Source organism: Nakaseomyces glabratus, chromosome L (assembly GCF_010111755.1).
Source record: "Nakaseomyces glabratus chromosome L, complete sequence".
Lineage (NCBI taxonomy): Eukaryota > Fungi > Ascomycota > Saccharomycetes > Saccharomycetales > Saccharomycetaceae > Nakaseomyces > Nakaseomyces glabratus.
Window position 1 is genome coordinate 1,155,361 of NC_088962.1, and position 19,344 is coordinate 1,174,704.

General features: G+C 41.9%; 7 protein-coding genes across 7 annotated transcripts; 1 reads left to right on the forward strand and 6 right to left on the reverse strand.

Moving 5' to 3' along the window:
* Positions 1-466: 466 nt before the first annotated feature.
* Positions 467-1,507, reverse strand: RAD14 (DNA repair protein RAD14; the record flags this gene model as incomplete). The annotated part of the gene is made up of 1 exon (XM_449232.1): positions 467-1,507. The coding sequence occupies one exon, from the start codon at positions 1,505-1,507 to the stop codon at positions 467-469; it is 1,041 nt and encodes a 346-aa protein (XP_449232.1).
* A 471-nt stretch (positions 1,508-1,978) lies between these two features.
* On the forward strand, positions 1,979-2,653 carry ERG2 (C-8 sterol isomerase ERG2; the record flags this gene model as incomplete). Its single annotated transcript, XM_449233.1, has 1 exon — positions 1,979-2,653. The coding sequence occupies one exon, from the start codon at positions 1,979-1,981 to the stop codon at positions 2,651-2,653; it is 675 nt and encodes a 224-aa protein (XP_449233.1).
* Positions 2,654-2,963: 310 nt separating this feature from the next.
* On the reverse strand, positions 2,964-3,992 carry INP1 (Inp1p; the record flags this gene model as incomplete). Its single annotated transcript, XM_449234.1, has 1 exon — positions 2,964-3,992. One exon carries the CDS (start codon positions 3,990-3,992, stop codon positions 2,964-2,966), a length of 1,029 nt encoding a protein of 342 aa, XP_449234.1.
* An 826-nt stretch (positions 3,993-4,818) lies between these two features.
* On the reverse strand, positions 4,819-7,734 carry PFK2 (6-phosphofructokinase subunit beta; the record flags this gene model as incomplete). Its single annotated transcript, XM_449235.1, has 1 exon — positions 4,819-7,734. The coding sequence occupies one exon, from the start codon at positions 7,732-7,734 to the stop codon at positions 4,819-4,821; it is 2,916 nt and encodes a 971-aa protein (XP_449235.1).
* A 1,572-nt stretch (positions 7,735-9,306) lies between these two features.
* On the reverse strand, positions 9,307-16,008 carry HFA1 (acetyl-CoA carboxylase HFA1; the record flags this gene model as incomplete). The annotated part of the gene is made up of 1 exon (XM_449236.1): positions 9,307-16,008. The coding sequence occupies one exon, from the start codon at positions 16,006-16,008 to the stop codon at positions 9,307-9,309; it is 6,702 nt and encodes a 2,233-aa protein (XP_449236.1).
* Positions 16,009-16,652: 644 nt separating this feature from the next.
* Positions 16,653-18,206, reverse strand: RRT12 (Rrt12p; the record flags this gene model as incomplete). The annotated part of the gene is made up of 1 exon (XM_449237.1): positions 16,653-18,206. One exon carries the CDS (start codon positions 18,204-18,206, stop codon positions 16,653-16,655), a length of 1,554 nt encoding a protein of 517 aa, XP_449237.1.
* A 437-nt stretch (positions 18,207-18,643) lies between these two features.
* IMG1 (mitochondrial 54S ribosomal protein bL19m) lies at positions 18,644-19,177 on the reverse strand (the record flags this gene model as incomplete). Its single annotated transcript, XM_449238.1, has 1 exon — positions 18,644-19,177. The coding sequence occupies one exon, from the start codon at positions 19,175-19,177 to the stop codon at positions 18,644-18,646; it is 534 nt and encodes a 177-aa protein (XP_449238.1).
* Between the last annotated feature and the right edge of the window lie 167 nt (positions 19,178-19,344).

Below are 19,344 nucleotides of genomic sequence, written 5' to 3' on the forward strand. Positions count from 1 at the left end.
GGTTCATATTTTATATTTTTTTTACCTCCCAGATATTTTTTACTTCAATTTAACATTTACTCTATGTTTTTTTTTTTATTCCCATTGTTATAGTTCCAAAGGTTGTGCATTATCTTTTAATTCGATCATTTTGGGCAATTTAGGAGGTATTATGTAACACACCCATAGTTAGTAGCAGGGATATGGGTATATCAGTATAAAAACCTTCTTTTAATGTAAAGGTCATTATATTATTATAATTTTTATATACATTGTATGAAGTTTATGTTTTTAAGAACTTGGCTTAAACAACTTATTTATCCCAACGCCTGCGCCATGGGTTTTAGATTTAAGTTGCTGTAACAGTTTATTAATAAATGCGGGTGGAAACCTAGATAATATTACAAACTTCATGATATTATTGTTTCAAAATGTAGTCAATTTCGTTAAAATCATTAGTGTATCAATGAGCTGCAGGTCCAAATATCTATAAATCAGACTCTTCCATCTCAAGACCACAATCAATGCACTTCTTTCTCGTGTATGAATGCCCGTCTTCGTCTTTCCCTGTAGTGACAACCACGCTGAAGTCATGTACATGTTTCATACCATATTTCTTTTCTCGCAGCTTTGTGGTATACTCTTGTGCTCTGGTCTTCAATCTCATCTCGGCTATCTTCTTCTGGTATTTCTTCTCTCTTCTAGATGATTTACCTTCTTCACGCCGTTGCCATTCTTGATCCAGGCCTTCTTCACCTCCCCATTTCTTGAATGCAAACTCTTCAATTTGACAACGCACATATAGCTGCATCCTGGCAAAGGTACCAGAGTGTGGGTTCGGTTTTTCTAGCTTGTAAAATAGGTCAGGGTCATTCAACTCTGGATCAGTCAGGAAATAGTCTTCTTTGCATTCTGTTTTTGTCAGTAAGGAGTACTTCTCTGGATGATCCTTACTACATTGCTTGCAAACCTGCAACTTGAACACATCATGCAATACTGGATCCATTTCAATGTTAACATTACACTCGATACATTTCGGTGCCTGAGATATATGTTCAGGAGGTGGTGCATTCTCGTATAACATCCTTCTTTCCTGCTGCTCCCGCTTCCAATCATCTAATGTCTTTTGCTTCTTGCTGCCAAACTCATCATCGAAGTCATCGGAACCACCAACTCTATCCTCTGGGTTGATATACCCACCGTTGAGATTCTTCATTGTGGCGAAGTCATATTCTATATAGTCTTGTTTCCTTATAGAAGGTCGTATACTGTCCAAAGGTCTCTTATGACTTCTATCTTCGAGCAAAGCTGTACTATCCCGTACCGAATCCGGTGGTGCAGCTGCCTGTAATTTAGCCATATCATCCTGTTTGCTCGGAGCGGGAGCAGCTCCACCAGTAGCAGGTTTACCACCTCCCTCAGTCCCGCTACTTGTTCCATTAGAAGATATAATCCCCCGAGCTTTCAGCCTTTGCAAGGCTAACTTCCTATTGGCCTCTATCCTTGCTTTCTGCTCAGCAGTAACCATTATTTGCGTCTATTTACGGCTCACTTTACTAAACGCCACCCCACACACACATACAGATAATACTACATACAAGTAACACCATATCAAGAATTTTCTCCTGAAAGTATAGAACTAGCTTTGGAAAAATCATATTATAAGAAGCTCATCGCATCACATCCCATCGCAATTAATCATCTTGGAAATTAATCCCATGGAAGAAAATATCATCAACTGCCTCGAGACCCAAACGTCAGATTTGCAGAACTAAACGAGCTCGTAATTCTATCGGTTTGAAGATGCCCAATGGGCAAAACAATCCTCGAGACAATTAGCTAAAGCTGAACGACGATGACAATGTTAATCCTATATAAACAGTTCATCCACCGAGCATTGACATTACCGTTGGCTTCCAATTGTAGCATTGTTACACTCGTTGTGCCCTTTGGAAAATATTACTTTCAACACCCAACAACTATATAACAACAACGGACAATGAAGTTCTTTATCAATCTGCTATTGCTGGTTGCCGGTGTCGGTTACCTTTTGAACTCTTTGTATGACAGTTGGTTACCACGCAACTACATCTTTGATCCAAAGACCTTGAATGAAATTTGCAATGGTGTACTTGCCAAACACAACGGCAGCGATGCTAGTGCCTCTACAGAATCTCTTCTAATCGACGTCAGAGACGCATTGGCTAAGCACTACGGTGATGAATACATTAACGAGTACACCAGAGATGCTTGGGTCTTCAACAACGCTGGTGGTGCCATGGGTCAAATGATTATTTTGCATGCTTCCATTTCTGAATATGTCATCCTATTTGGTACCGCAGTTGGCACTGAGGGTCACACTGGTGTCCATTTTGCTGATGATTACTTCACCATCTTGAAGGGTGTTCAACGTGCTGCATTGCCTTGGGAAGCTGATCCAGAGGAATACTTCCCAGGTATGACCCATCATCTACAAAAGGGCTACGCAAAGCAATACGCTATGGATCAAAACTCCTTCGCACTAGAATTGGCTCAAGGTTGGATCCCATGCATGTTGCCATTCGGTTTCCTAGACACGTTCTCCTCCACTTTGGATTTGTACACCTTGGGTAAGACCATCTACTTGACTGCCAAGGATATGATTAAGAACTTGGTCCAAAACCAAAAGTTCTAATCTAGCCTTATGTATTTATTATTCTAAATATCTAAATACGCATTACATTTATGGGAGATAGCCTCTCCAGTGTAAGATTATATTTCCATTGCATCAACGCATATGTATATATTACCAAATTAATCAGAAATAATAATTCAAGGATAGACTCTAAGGCTATACTTCATCATCTTGAAATATACTAATGACTATGAGATTAGCTTTGTCATTATAGAGTAGGGTGGGAAATATTATGGAATATTAAATGCTAGTAATATATAGTAACAAAGTTGGCGAATGTACATAATTGGGTATTCAGTCTTAGAACCAGCTAAGAAAATCTACCTTCATGTTCCGGAAATAGAGACATCGATCTTCTAATCATACTTCTTCTGTGGCTAAATTGAGGAACAGAAGAATATCTTCTACTCCCGTTACTGTTAATTCTGCCCATTGTCCTCTGAAAGACTTCCGTTAAATCAGTGGGCACATCATATTCGAAAGACGATGTTGGCTCCTGCTCAATTGGATCCTCCAATAGATAGTCTAACTCCTCCGCTTCATCATCGTCATTCTCCGTTGCAGTCTGTACCTTTTCCTTAATTTGGTCTAAAGTGTTAACATTATTTGGTGGAGTCTTATTTGATTTCAGTGAGGCCAATTTGGTTATGTTTTCATCGATAAATATGCACACTGATGATATTATACTTTCAAACTCATCGGTTATTTTAAGTAGCTCATCATGTAACTGGCCGTTGATCTGCAAAAACTCAATTTGCCAATACCTCTCGGGATTTGAGAAGGTTATTAGATATTTGAAGTTTTCATTTCGAAGTTTAGTTATCTTCAATTTCGGTAATATTGGATGCACAATTTGGCCACCTCTTCCTAACGATATGTAGTTCATAGTCTGCTCCTTCCGATCAAGAGCAGCTGGAGTTTTTATCTGATATAGCTCTAAGACACCTTTGCCAATCAGCATCTGGGGTTTCAAGTTGGTAACTTCAGAATCATATTCATTACACATTACCACCGTTCCAGAAGAATTCAGTGACGACATAGACGATTTCCTAGAGTTATTGCCGTTCCTGACATAGTTGAAAACTTGTACGTTATTATACTTGAAAAGTGCAACTCGTTGGGCAGATAATCTTTTAGAACCATTTACTTTGCGTGTAATACCATTGCGTCTCTCACTATTGCTTTTTATTGGACTGCCTGATTTATCATTTAGTGTACTAACCTTCTTCTCTGAATTAGTTCGCTTTGTTGTTTTCAGTTTCAAAGTATCTTTTATAGATTGCATCAACGGATACTGTGGTTTACCTTCTGTCCTCGTCCGCTGCTTAACTGTGCTCATTTGGATATGGAAAATCAGTCAAAGTTTTCAGTATAAACAAACCATCAAAATGCTACGACGACTGCAGGAACTGCCTTAAAATGTAGAAAAATTGTATGATATCCTAGCACAAGTTAACTGTAGAACTGCTGATACTTCAAACTATAGGAAATAGAGCTAGCTTGCTGCTTACTGTTGTTATTTGGCTCTACTGGAATTCATGTGTTATTTAAGGTACACGCTATTTTTTCGAAGGCTCTGGCAGTTAAAGGCCGAAAATCCTTCGGGATGACAAAATATATCGAAATAGTACTTTCGACAAGGTAGATTTATGAGCATTGAGCTATGGTGCCATCTCATTCATTCTGGGCATTAATTGCTATTTTAAGCAGGGTGTAATCCATTTGCGATGTAGCAGAAATTTAAATTTTAATATAATAGAGTCTTTAATTTATCATTGATTCTATATCACATATTATAAATATACATAAATGGAAGGCAATAGTGAAGGTATATCCTACTGGCTTCACTTCCTAGACTAAGTCTATGGGAAGTGAAGAAAATTCGGTTAATGTGAATTCAAAAGGTAATCATGTATTCTGGCTATTGTCTCCAAGGTAATAAAGTGTAAAATGAAAAAAAAATAATGGGAAAAGTGTAATATGAGTAAAAAAAGTTTATCATCGTAATCTTTGTACATCTTTACATGTCATGTACAAGATTGGCTGCAAAAAGTATATGAATTAAAAATTATCTATTTCGAGAAAGAAAACGGCATGAAAGCAAAATTGATTAAGCAATAATTAGAAGAGCAAAGCAATAATAAAAAAGTTTATGCATGAAACTTCTAATCAACTCTCTTTCTGCCAACCAAGTGGTCAGCAATAGCTCTGGCGTTTTGCCAGTGAATGACCTTTGGCATTCTCTTACCGACTTCAGTTTCGAAATCATATAGTTGTCTGATAGAGGAGAAGACAATTTGAGAACCCTTGACACCCAATACAGTGGCAGTAGATTCAACATCCTTGTCATCAGCAACAAATACATCGTTGGCAGCACGGGCGTTAGCAATAACAGATTGTTGTTCTTCAATGAAGTCAACAGCTCTGATAGCGAATCTAGTAGCTCTAGTTCTGTCAATTGGAGATGGTAGACCACCTTGTTGGACGTGACCTGGGTAAGCAGCCTTGGCATCGAATCTGCCGTTAGCTTCAGCGGTGATAACTTCAGCCAACTTCTCAGCAGTCAAAGCCTTAGAAGCATTAGTAGATTTCAAGATCAACTTACCGAAACCTTCTCTACCTTGAGCAACTTCAAAAGCTTCAGCTAAGTATTCGATATCTTGAGACAATTGTTCTAGAGAAATACCTTCTTCTGGGACATAGGAAACTTGAGCACCGACAGCCAAAGCAGCGTAAGTGGCCAGGTAACCGGAGTTACCACCTTGAACATCAACAACAAAAGCTCTACCTCTGGTAGATGAAGCAGATTGCTTAACAATGTCACAGTATTCCATTAGAGCGTTCAAAGCAGTGTCAGAACCTAGGGAGTATTCAGTACCTGGAACGTTGTTGGATAGGGTAGCTGGAATCAAAACCATTGGGATTCTGAAAGCTGGGTAGGTTTCTCTAGCTCTTTCCAATTGGTGTAGAGATTCGAAAGCCTCGAAACCACCGACTAGGATCAAACCATCGAATTGGTACTTTTGGAAGTAGTAAGCGACCATACCTAGATCAGCTTCTTCTGGGGTGACTCTGTTGGTACCGATTTCAGAACCACCACGGGATTGCCATCCCAGCATATCTTGCCATTTTAGGGAGCGAACACTTTCATGTCTAGCCAAACCGGAGAAACCGTTGTAGATGGCGTATGGTTTGTGACCTTGGGACATACAGTAGGTAGCCATAGAGTAGACGGCAGAGTTGATACCACCAGCTGGTGCACCGACATTGACGATGGCGATCTTCAATCTCTTGTCTTCACTCAACTTTGGTTCATTATGGTCAGCAGAGTTAATGGCCATGAAGTTCTTCATGTGCTCGATGAACTCAGTGTCTCTTAGAGACATAGCCTTCTTGAAGTCCTTGGCTTGGATAGCATCTGCAACAGACTTGGTCAACTTGACAGATTCAACCAAAGGTTTACGAGTGATCTTGTTTTCGTTAATGGCAATCAATGGAGATTGAGTGTCTGGCTTACTTTCCAAGACAGCATTAACAGCTTCAATACCTTGTAGAGTGGCCAAGATACGGTCGTAAGCGACAGCGGTACCACCTCTTTGAACGTGACCTAGAGTTGTGATTCTGGTGTCTAGACCTAATCTGTCACAAAGAACCTTGTGAACATCACTTGGAGAAATTGGAGTTAGATCGTTAGCGATAGCACCTTCGGCAACAATAACGATGGTGGTTCTCTTACCTCTGGATCTGTGCTTGGCGACAATGTCACACATTTGATCTTGCCATTCGGAAGAAGTAGCTGGCTTTTCTGGAATGAAGATGTAGTCAGCGGAAGTGGCGATACCAGCCAATAGAGCTAACCAACCACAGTTTCTACCCATGACTTCGACAACGAAAGCTCTGGAGTGGGAGTTAGCAGTGGCTTCAACGTAGTCGATAGCGGTACAGATTCTGTCCAAGGCAGAGTAAGCACCGATGGTAGCATCAGTGGTAGACATATCGTTATCGATGGAACCAACAGTACCACAGATGTTCAAGTGCTTGTATCTTTCGTATTGGTCGTTGTCAATTCTGTTTTCCTTTAGAAGTTCGTCGATCAAAGATGGCCATTCGGATCTGAACAAGTCAGCACCAGTCAAGGAACCATCACCACCACAAACAATCAAAGCATCGACACCGGCTTCGATCAAGTGTTGGGCACCTAACAGACGACCCTTTCTTTCTCTGAATTCCATACAACGGGCAGTACCGATGTTGGTACCACCTTGAGTGGACCAGCCTCTGACATCTTCCCAGCTGAATTCCTTGATGTATTCTGGACCACCACGGACCAAACCTTCGTAACCTTCCATGACGACGAATGCACGACAGCCCTTGAATAGAGCAGAACGGACAATAGCACGGACGTTGGAGTTCATACCTGGAGCATCACCACCAGAGGTCATAACGGCAATGGCCTTCTTGGACTCTGGAGTGACTCTAGTAGCCTTAGTTGGCAAGGATGGGTAGTGGTCGGTTGTCTTCATACAGTAGGACAAGTCTGTGAATGATTGGACCTTGGATGGCAAGGCAGATGGTACATTAGAGGCCAAAGCAGATGGTGGGACGGTGGTGACATCAGCTTGTGGCTTGGTTGGTCTGGTGGAGGCGGCGTTCTTTGTGCAAGTAACACCGACAACGTTACCCAATGGGTCGATGGTAAAAAGTTGCATTGGTTGCAAAGTGGTTGGGTATGCTTGGATAGGGAAGTTGTTTGCAATCAAAGACTTTTGGATGGATTGGATGTCGACAATGTTGAAGACAAGAGAGTCCTTGACTTGGGCTCTCCAGTCCTGCTTCTTGGACATCTCAGACAACTTGGTGACTCTGTGCATAGCAGCCTGGTTCTTGGAGCTGTCCTCCTCTAGGACAATCTTCAAACAGACAGAAGAGTTATACAGAGTAGCCTCATTGGCGTTCTTGTCGTTCAACTTCATCAAGGACAAGAAGTTCTTGTAAAATTCCACAGCATTCTTGAAAGACTCTTGGGAGTGAGCCACTAGCGTGGTATAAGAAGTACCATTAACAAGAGCTTCCGCAGTCATATTATGTTATCTTTTTTTTTGTTATGTTTGTAATTCAAAAAAAAAAGAAGTATTTTTTTTCCAGTTGTTGTTATTGTTCTAAAATAAATTTTCTCGTTTTGTAGTTTCCAATTATCCTTTCTACTATTTTATTCCCAATATTTCAACTAACACTCTCTTATTCAATTGTATTTCCAGGTACTTGTAACCTTTTTTTTTTCCAGGACTTCCTTTTCCTTAGAGTCTATGTTTATATAAACCTTTAAAAAAGAATTGCTTTGAATACAGAATTATTTATTTAAATTATTTTTTTTTTCTTTGAGTTCATTGTTGGTTTTTGTTTTTTTGATTTTTTCAATATTTGAATGGAAAATTTTTCATTTCTTTTTCCACTTTCTATGGCTTCCATCTCTTGGTACATCCAATAACAATGGGATTGGAGGGGGAACCACTCTACTAACCAAAAAATTACGCAAAACAACTATATCATGGGCATTGATTGCTATCTTGTCGATGAGTTCATTTGAAAATAGTTTTTCAATAATTTTTTTTCACTTTCTGCTCTTCACAGTGGGAAGGGGTCCATTCCACCTTTCCCTTTGAATATTGGGTCCCGTGAGTGTGTCTGTGAGTCTCTCTGCGAGTGTCTCTGTGAGTCTCTCTGTGGTTGTTCCGGGTTAGCACTGTAACTTCCGTATAACCGGAAAAACTTTCCTTCTTTTTTTCCGTATTTCTTTCTTTTTCATTCTCTTGTTCCAGTCCCACGGTGCCATCTGAAGGAAGTGGGTCCGGATGGAAAAACACTTGACTTGTGAGAAGTGATTCTACTGCTTCTACTGCGTCAACTGTGTCAACTGCGTCAGCTGCAGGAAAATCTACATCCTTCACACAGAAGAAGGGCTGCGTGAGTCTTGGCTAGAGACAATGGGGATATACCAATTCCATACGGAACAACTCACACGATACCACGTAGAAAGAGAGTACTTTTCTTCATAAACAACCACGATCGTGTAAGGACTTGCGCACAACGCTGCAGAGTGCCCAACTGGGTATCCATCTCCATGGGTGTTCTCTCGAGCCTCCCAGACTACGTCATCTGGTTCATCCGGTTCTTCTGGTGGTTTCCTACAACACCTTCTGTAACTTGCTAACTTGTAACTTGTACGGGAGGTTGTCTGGTGGTGAAGTCCACAGCAGTCCACAGCAGCAACGGGTCACACACAGTGAGACATTAAAATCGCTAGTGGCATCCCAAATTCAATAGGGCCTCTTCTCCGGTTTTATGCTTCCTTCCCCGGCTCTTATCTCTCTAGTGATTGGCATGGGGGGGAAAAGTTAAAAGTGGGAAGAAGAAGCCAGGGTGTGTGGGTGTTATTGAGGGTTTGGGGGAGGATCATTGGCATTGGAAGATCCTACGACGGGGGTAGTCACATGGTTCTTACAGTATTGCCGGGGTCGTGAAGTGGGTGAAGAGCATTGGGTTGTAAGGCATAATACAATACTTTATCTAATATATTCTTCTATTCAATTATATACAAAATGAACAATAATAACAACAAAAAATAAAAGCAACTCTTAATATACAGCGAAGCTCTATTTCAAGCTCTTTAGGACCTTCTCCTTGTCTTCTGCGGTCATCATCTTTAGAATTTCACAGAGACCGGTGATGGCATTATCGTGGTCGTTTCTGATACTCTTGGCAACATCTAGTGCGAACCTCTCGGACTTCAGCTTCTTGAGGTTCTCGTCGATGCTTTGGTAGTTCTCCTCAATCCACGTAGCTACGTCGCGGTCGTTGTCAACATCCATAGAGACAGGGTACCATGATCTGATACGTGCAAACTTCTCCAAACGTGATGCGTTTGGCAGTTCCTGGTTCAATCTCTTGATCAAGTACTCCTCGTTCAAACGGCGTCTCAATCTCCAGAAGAAGAACTTACGTGAGTTGATCCATTCGATCTCCTTTCTAATGGTGCCCTTCTCCAACATACGGCCAGACCTATCGTGCAAGTCAGCAAACTGCAATGTGATCTGGTGGTAGATAGGTAGCAACTCTTTCTCACGTTGGGCAAGCTCAACGCTGGCCTTCTGGTGCTCCTCGGCAGATAGACCCTTCTCACTCAACTTCTCCTTCAAAGTCTTGTACTTCTCGTCCAGTCTAGCCATGGTGTTCAACAGTTTCTCTCTACGGTACTTGATACCAACCATACCAGCAGGCTCCAGCACACCAGCACGAGAGTCGACATCAGCGTACATCTCCATCTGTTCAGCGTTGATCATCGGATCAACGACAACCCAGGAACCACCTCTCAATTCTCCGAGTGGTGGAATGTAGACGATAATTGGTTGCTTGTAGTCAACTAGCGCATCGACAATGAAGGAACCGTACTTCAAGACTTCGTTGTACATATCCCTTTGACCACCAGAGAAACCTCTCCAGTTAGCTAGAATCATCAGTGGTAATTGCTCACCATGGTTGAAGTCGTTGATGGCTTGAGCAGTCTTGAAGGCAGAGTTTGGATACCAAACTTGACCAGCCTGTTGAATCAATGTCTCTGTAGATTGTGGGTTAGCTGGGTCTGCTGGGATCAGTGTCTCGACAGTACGTGTCTCAACAGCGATCACACCAAGTGGAATACCTCCCAAACGAGCTCTACCTATGACAACACCTTGGGACCATCCCGATAGCGTCTCGAAGAAAGAGTTCTTGTCAAACAGACCGTGTTCGAAACCTTCTGGGGTTTGCTTACCAGATAGCATCCATCTGACATCAAACTGAGAGTCCTTTGGTGGGTAGTATTCAACGTCTCTATCCCACTTATCTTCGGTCTCCAAAATTGGAACAGGCATGTCTCTCTTAGCTGGAATGTATGACAGCCATTGCATGATCTGTTCAACACCAGCAAGATCATCAGCAGCAGTCAAGTGGGAAACACCGTTGTTATACATAATTTGAGTACCACCTAATTGTAAGTTGGAAGTGTAAACTTCTCTACCTAACACTTTGTTAATAGCAGGAGCACCAGTCAAAATAATTGGCTGGCCCTCAACTTGAATAGCTCTTTGACCAAGTCTAACTAGATAAGCACCAATACCAACAGATCTACAAGTGACCAAAGTAATGGTGAAAATATCTTGGTATGCTCTAGATGTAGAACCAGCGATCAAACCGGAACCCTTCAGACATTCAACACCAAGACCTTCATCGGCACCAATAATAGTCTTGATAACATGTCTTTCTTCACCATGTTCGACGATACGTTCTGTAATGACAGAGTGTTCCTTTTTGTATTTCTTCAAGGTCTCCAATCCTTCGTTGTCTAGATACATGTACTCAAAACCCTTAGTTGGGTCAGACTTGTCATTCCAAGAAACTTGGAACAAAGGAACCAATTCTTCGGCGATACCGATTCTTGCACCAGAGTTGGCAGCCAAGTAAATTCTTGGAATGCCTCTCTTTCTGGCATAGTTTGTAACCTTATCGAAGAATTCGTCTTCCTGTGGGCCAAAAGAACCAATCTTGAAAGTGATATCGTTTGCTACAATAACAAACTGTCTACCACGAGGATATTCTGGAGTTTTCACAGTAATTTTGAATGCAACCATACCAATTGAGTTGGCACCTGCTTCTCTTTCAACTTCGGTTAGTTCACCATTTTCATCCTCAATCAATTCATTGGCGATAAAGAAATCATCAGTGAATTTAGTCTTGGAAGAGAACTTGGCCCATGAAGAGACTGCAGCTTGACGGAACAATTCTGGGAAGTCATATACATAGGTTGTTCCCATCAGATGTGCCTTGTAACGTTTAGGTTGTAACCATTCTTTAACTGGGTATGGGGTAGCAATAGGTCTTAGATGCATACTACCTGGTTTACCTAAAGATTTGAAAACCCATTCACCCTTGGAATTCTTGATTTCGGTATACAATTCGGTTCTGACAACATATCCAGAAACGTTATTGATTAGTGCTCTCAATGGAATTGGTGCACCAGTCTCTGTATCCTTGATTATGATTCTAATTTCGGCAGATGTAACACGAAGTCTCAGTAATCTCTTACCAAACCTTTCCAAGAATCCACCAAAAGCAGCTTCAACATCTGCTGGAGAAACGTCAAATATAGCAGAGAAGTTGATAAATATATGATTCAAGTCTGAGTTTGAAGTATCTGTGATTTCCAAGTTGTCCAAAATATCACTCATCAATCTATTAGCTTCTGAAGTCAAATACTCTTGAATGGATATGTCGTCTCTGATATGACCTGTTCTGATAATACCTCTTGTAAAGAATCTCTTATCCAATGGAGAAGTCTTACTAACAGCTTCATAGACATGAATATTTCTGTTTTCGGTAAAGATTGGTTTGATATTGAAGTTTGACATTCTCCCCAGTTCCAATTGGAAGGCCAAGGCTGGCTCAATGTGACGAATAGTTTCGTTTTCACTGTAGTTAGGACCATTGAAAGTATAGTACTTTGGATATGAACCATCTTTGAAGCCAAACATGAATGTGATACGACGAATTGCTGAATCGATCAGCAATTGCTTGTTCATGTCCAGGATCTCATTTAGTCTCTTCAAAATCTCTTCTTCAGTCGAAAAACCATCAGTAGAGCCAACGATCACATTTGCTACGTTACTCAACGAAGCAGAGCTACCAGATCTGTCAGGAACAGGGCCGCTGCTAGAATGAGGGTTGTTACCATGTTGTGGTACAATTTCTAGACCTTCAGATAAGGCTTCGTCGACATCATCTAAATGATTGGCAGAAACCATGATACCGGTTCTCAAAGGTGCACTTTCATTATCAGCTACGTAAGACAAATCAGAAACAGACATGGCTCTGTTCATTCCCATCTTAGTCTTAACCAAAGGAATTGATGAGAAAGCTGCAGATGGAAGTTGAAATTTCCACTCAATAACAGGTCTGCCAGATAGTTCATGAGACTTAACTTCACCAATAGTGTAGGCTCTGTAAGCACGGCGGACGTAGACTTGACCTGCTGCAGTTGCAACACTTAAATCTGAGTGATTCAAGAATTGCAATAGAACATCAAATACAACGTAATTAGAATCAATTAAATCTCTTAGAATCAATTGATCTGGTTCGTTACGCTTAGTATTCGTTTCACCGTAGGTTGTCTTTACCACAGCAGACTTCAAAATGTGCTCGACTTGTTCAGTCCTTTCCTTTACAGAAGGTAAAGCACCTTGAATCAATATTTCTCTAGCTTGTAATGCCACCTTTGCAGTAGCCTTTGATTCAAGTTCCACAATTCTTTGTAATGGACCAGCAAAAATGGAGGCAACATTGGAATATATTTTGCATAGTGGTTGATAATGCTTCAAAATTGCCAAAATCAAATTGTTCTTAGCTGAAACTTTAGAGTGAGAAAGAACAATTAAAGCTACTTTGTCCAGGTTGTCGGCATTTTCATCTCTCAACTTCAAAATGACGTTTTCTTCACGGTCTGTGGCACCATTAAATAACTTCTCAACTTCATAGTACTTTTCAAGGAAGTTAACAAACACTGAATGTTCGTGTGCTTCTAAACCATTACCATATCTGTTGCAAATGTCTACCAATGGCTCAACAACTGTACCTATCAAGGCATCAGAAGATTGGTTTACATGAGTCTCAATTAGTCTACCTAGCTGTTTGGCTGGGAATCCAGCACCACGCTTTTCAGACCTTTCTACTAGTTGCTCTAATTGTTCATCCAACTTAATAGGCAGTCTAGAATGCAATGCGGATATATGTAATTTCCATTCTGAATATGGTAGTTTAGGATCTCTTAAAACCTCAATCAATTGCTGTAGAGATGCGTTCATAATAACTTGATTGTCATAACCCTTTAGAATATTTTCAAGAGTAGTCACTAATGATTTGAATTTATAAGCAGGTTTTGTGCCTTCAACTACTGGTGAGCCTAGATCAGGAAGCAATCCCTCGAATGGTAGAGCATGCTTAACCTTTGATGGGTCATCAAGGGTTAGAATTGCAATAATATCACCTGCAGCAATAGTAGAACCTGGTTGTTTCAAAAGTTGTACAATACCATTTTCTTGTGAAAGCAAAGGCATTTGCATCTTCATAACTTCTATTTCGGCGTATGCTTGGCCAGCAGCAATGTGATCACCATTTTCTACCAAGAATTTAACTAGTTTACCTGGAGAAGGTGTACGCAACTGAGTAGGATCATTTTCAACTTCTAGCAAAGTAGTCATGGAATCCACAGAAAGCCTGGTTGCAGCAACTTCTTCCTTCCAATAAATAGTATGTGATTTTCCGCCTAGAGCAATCAATAAGCCACCATCAGACAGCTTGCGAACTCTGACTTCACATTTAGAACCATTAATGAACAAAGTGTAGCGGTCATCGGCAGATTTTGCGACTGTAAATTTGTATCTCTTACCCTCATGTATGAATTCTACTGGGAACATTGTCTTTAGCTGTGACTTTGATAGAACTTGGCCTCTAGTCAATGAGTTAATGTAGTCCTGACGGGCTGCTTCTGATGCAATGAAAGCCTTTGTAGCAGCACCACAGATGACAGCTAAAATAGGATCTGGCTTTTTAGCAGTCATCTTTGTAGAAATTAAATCGTCTAACCATCCAGTAGTTATTGTGTTCTCTTCAAAATCTTCGGTTTCTAGAAGTTTAATCAAGTATTCTACTGTAGTTCTGAAATCACCCCTGATAGATAGTTCCTTTAGGGCAACGACCATGTGTTTTCTTGATGCTTGTCTGTTTTCACCAAATGCGAAGATGTGACCAAATTGGGAGTCTGAGAAGGAGTGAATACCACCATTGTTACCAACGGAGAAATAACCCCAGACATTCGACGACGATCTGAAGTTTAACTCATTCAAAGTACCACCAGATGGTTTGAAACCGTCGTTTGGATCTTCAGAAGTGATACGGCAAGCTGTACAGTGACCCTTAGGGATAGGCTTTCTTTGGGTCTTCAAGGAATCCTCGGACTTAAATTCGAAGTCAATCTCTGAAGAACCTCTTGGGTTTAGGCCGTAGAATATTCTGATGTCACTAATTCTGTGCATAGGGATACCCATTGCAATTTGCAATTGCGCAGCTGGCAAGTTGACACCTGTGACCATTTCAGTGGTTGGATGCTCGACTTGCAATCTTGGGTTCAATTCCAAGAAATAGAACTTGTTGTCGTCGTGGGAATATAGGTATTCCACTGTACCTGCTGAGACATAGCCGACCAACTTACCTAGACGTACCGCAGCCTTTTCCATTTCGCCAAATGTTTCTGGGCCTGCAATAGTGACAGGTGCTTCTTCTATAATCTTTTGGTGACGTCTTTGAACAGAACAGTCACGACCGAAAAGCGAGATGTTTGTACCATATTGATCGGCTAGCAATTGAACTTCTAAGTGACGAGCTTTGCCTGCCAGCTTCATAATAAAGATCGGGGAACCTGGAATTTCGTTTGCTGCCTGATGGTATAAGTTAATGAAGTCCTCTTCTCTAGTGACCTGTCTAATACCTTTACCACCACCACCTTCGGAAGCCTTGATCATGACTGGGAATCCGATTTTCTTGGCTTTCTCCAACCCGTCCTCTGGGGAAGAGCAACAACCCTTCTGGTATATATCGTCATCGACAGATACAAGCCCATTCTTTTCATCTATGTGCACAGTGTCCACACCAGTACCTGACCATGGGATACAAGGCACTTTAGCGTGTTGGGCCACGATTGTAGAAGAGATTTTATCACCAAGCGATCTCATGGCGTTACCTGGTGGACCTATAAACAAGATTTTCCTCTTCGATCTAGCCAGTTTCTCTGGCAAAAGTGGGTTTTCGGACGCGTGACCCCAGCCGGCCCAGACTGCGTCGACATCGGCCCTCTCGGCGATGTCAACGATCAGGTCCACGTTCGCGTAGTTGTTGTTGTTGGTGCCGCCTGGTACTTCGACGTATTGGTCGGCCATGCGGATGTACTCAGCATTGGCCTCCAGGTCTTCCGGCGTCGCCATCGCGACAAACTGCACTATCTTCTCATCGCCGAAGGTCTCGTAGGCCCACTTCCGTACAGACCTTATCTCCTTGACTGCGGCAATACCGTTGTTCGCTATCAGCACCTTCGATATCACTGTGTGACCACCATGCGCCTTCACAAACTCCTTCAGCGGGGAATCCTCCACTTTCTCCACAGTGTTCAGCCCAACGAAATGCGAGGGCAACACTTGGTGTCTGGAAGAGTAATCGGTAACCTCGTATTGCTCCTTCTGGGCAGAATCCTCGTACAAACTCTCGTCGCTCATCCTGGTGATAACCCTATTGTGCACTAAATTATACTCGCGGGACAGCTCTCCAGCACTCTTTAACTTACTCAATCTCTTATCTATCACAGAGCGGCTCAGCGTCGAATATGCAAACCGACAACGCACTAACCTTACAATTGGGAGTTTCGAAAGAATCGTTGGATCGACTTTGGTTTAAATAGCTTCACTTTTTCAACTTTCTTACCTTTCTCGAAAAGAAATTTTTCTCTTCTCTTCCTCGATAAGCTATTTAAAAATAATCTGCTTAAATCCAAGTTCAACAATAAACTCAACAATCCCTGTCCTTAGCCTATTATCCTAATCCTACAATTGCGCAACGTCAACTGGGTTGGGTTTTCTTCCAACATAGAATGTGAAATTTCGACTTTTTTTTTTTTTTCAGCTTCACAATCCCTAGCCATTGAAAAGCCCAAAGAGAGAATTTGGCTTGGTTTTTCGGTTTTCGCACAAAGAAAATTTCGTTGTTGTGCGGTTGTTTCTGTGTGCATGTGAAGATTTTCCCTTTTGACATTTCCCAGTTCCCACACGATGACGTCCTGAGTGATATTGCAGTTTGAGCTGTATAAAAGACTTTTATGGGTGGAGGTCACGTTACTCTACAACTATGTAAAACTAAACAAGGGTTAAACTAAGAGTACTCCTTTTGTAATTGCTGGGGTTGTATAGCTGTCCAATTCCTTGAGGATGTGCTCGATGGTGATGTTCGGGTAGCTGTAGTGGTGGTAGTCGTCGTCGTCTCTCTTGACCCCGTTGAATGCGATTCTGTTTGGGGTTCCTGGCTTGAACAGCAGTGTTCTTCTTGGGAAGATGTTATCGGTCGCCAATTCGTTGAGTCTTTTCTTTATCTGGGTTGGTTTGATCCCGGAGTCCAGCAGCAATGCCACCAGACCCGTAACTATCGGTGTGGCCATCGACGTGCCCGTTTGCTCTATGGGGTAGTAAGGAAACTTGTTCGACAACGACTTCACTAGCACACCCGGTGCGAAGATGTCGACGCAGTTGCCCCAATTGCTGAATTTCGCTATGGAGTCAATGCGATCGTCAAAGGCCCCCACAGTGATCACATCCGCCACGGACGCGGGACTGGTCCAACAGGCGTTCATGTTGGAATTACCGGCTGCAACTACCACAACGATCCCTTGCTTGATCAACTCCTCAATGGCCTCGTTGATGATGGTACTCCGAAATGTGCCAAGACTGAGATTGATGACGCACCTCTTACTCTCAACGTCGTCATCGTGTGAATCCTCACTGCCCCAGACGGGCTTGCCTTGCTTACCTTGCTTGCCTTGCTTGCCCTTGTAGTTGCAATGGTTAGAGACAAACTCTAACCCACTCATCACTGTATCTAATGTACCGCTGCCCACACTATCCAACACTTTCACATCGATGATGTTCACTTTCTTTGACACCCCATAGGTCTTAGAACCTATTAGCCCAGCTACATGCGTGCCATGCCCGTTCTGATCCCCAGAGTTACCACTGCGGATGAAATCGGCTCCGTAATAGGCTCGCCCTTCGAAGTCACAGTGATCAATCATGACACCACTGTCCAGCACATACGCATTCACTGACCGCCCTTGATGCCATCCATAGTAATAGTAATTGAAATCGCTCTCGTACCTCGTCGGGTCGTTGAAATCATATGGCAGTTGCGACCGTCTCGATAGCCGGGCTAGATGCCGTGGTGCCTCGGACTGCGTCTTGATGTACCGCGATAGCAACTTCCCGTTCACCTGCGGCATGTCCTTGCCACTGGCCTCGAACTTGTCAAAATAGACACTGTCACCACGACACTCTTCCTTCTTGAACCCTTGGAGCTCTGGGCTCCCGCCGTTCTCACCACGCGCCACTATTGTCCTGCCTCTGTACACTTCGCTCAGCGCTGTCTCTTCGTCAAAGGCCTTGAACGAGAAATTAGGCACCACTTGAGACACGAATGGGCTCCTCCTGATCTTGATCAGCCACTCGTTGGGCAGGTCTATGACAAACCCGCGGAAATTGCCAAAGGAATACGTCTTGATTATACGCTTCCTGATAGGCTTGGACTCCAGTATTTCTTGCACAAGCTGGGAATCCATGAACCGCTGAAACGCCTTGGGCCCCTTCAGCGACACAATGTACTCCTCGGCGGATACAAACGCAAATAAATATATAATAATCGTAATGAGTTTCATGATCTATAAATGTTTCTCTGGACTGCCTGAATTGTGGAATAATACAGCACTATAAAGTGCTAAAAAAAAACAACTAAAATAAAAAATATAACTTACAGTAAACATAATATATAGGTGTCTAGTAAATATGATATGGTATTATTGTTGCTCGTAGATATGTTTTGTCCTTTCGCATATTATGGCATTATTGTGTCTCTAACCCTGTCAAAGGCCATAAATAAGCACAAAACAATAATTTTAAGCGATGTCGTAGATCACGTTGTCATGTGACAGCAGCTGCTTGAATAATATAATAAAATAATACCCAAGAGATTTAGCTGTATAGCAACGATGTTTCTTATAATATGTACACGATTATGAGATATTATCCCACATTTATACAGGTTCGTAGTTTCTACACATATGATGTGTTTTTTTGTATGCTTGAATATTTAAACTTACCTCTTCTTCAAGCCGGCTTCTAAGTCGCCGACATCCAGTCTGGTGTTTCTGATGTAGTAGTGCTTGTTTCTCTTTCTCTTCCCGTCTGACTTTCTCAATACGTCTATTCTTTCAATCAATGGAGAGAAGATCGGTATCCTCATTTCTACCATCGTCTTAGCCACTTGGTTTCTCAACAAAACAGATGCATCTTCAATAAGTTCCTTTCTATCAACAGAGAGCACATAACCAACAAATGTATCGTAGTTACATTTGGACTGATCATAAACAACACGGATTATGTCCCCTGCCTTCAAGCAATCCTTGTGACCCTTTGCCAATAGCTTCCTTCTTTCGTTATTAGCATCAAGCTTGCTGTCCAACTGCTCTTGACTTAGCTTTTTCAATATATTGGCCCTTTTCTCCTTTTGCTCCAACACCGGGTATATAGAGATGACTTTCCTGGAGCTTGAGGGCAGTTGGTATGCCCTCGAAAACCTCATCAGGGAGGGAGCCAGCCTGGAGACTAGTGAAGTTGAACGATTGTACATTTTCAAGGTATAGACTTCCAACACTACTCTTGTTTGTGTTGCATCAAGTTGAACCACCAAACCAATGAAATTAATACAAATATCTCAACTTATCCCAGTTCACTTACTATGGTTCCCAGATTCTGAGATTTCGTTAGTTCGCCAACGGTTCCAACAAATTAAAGTGA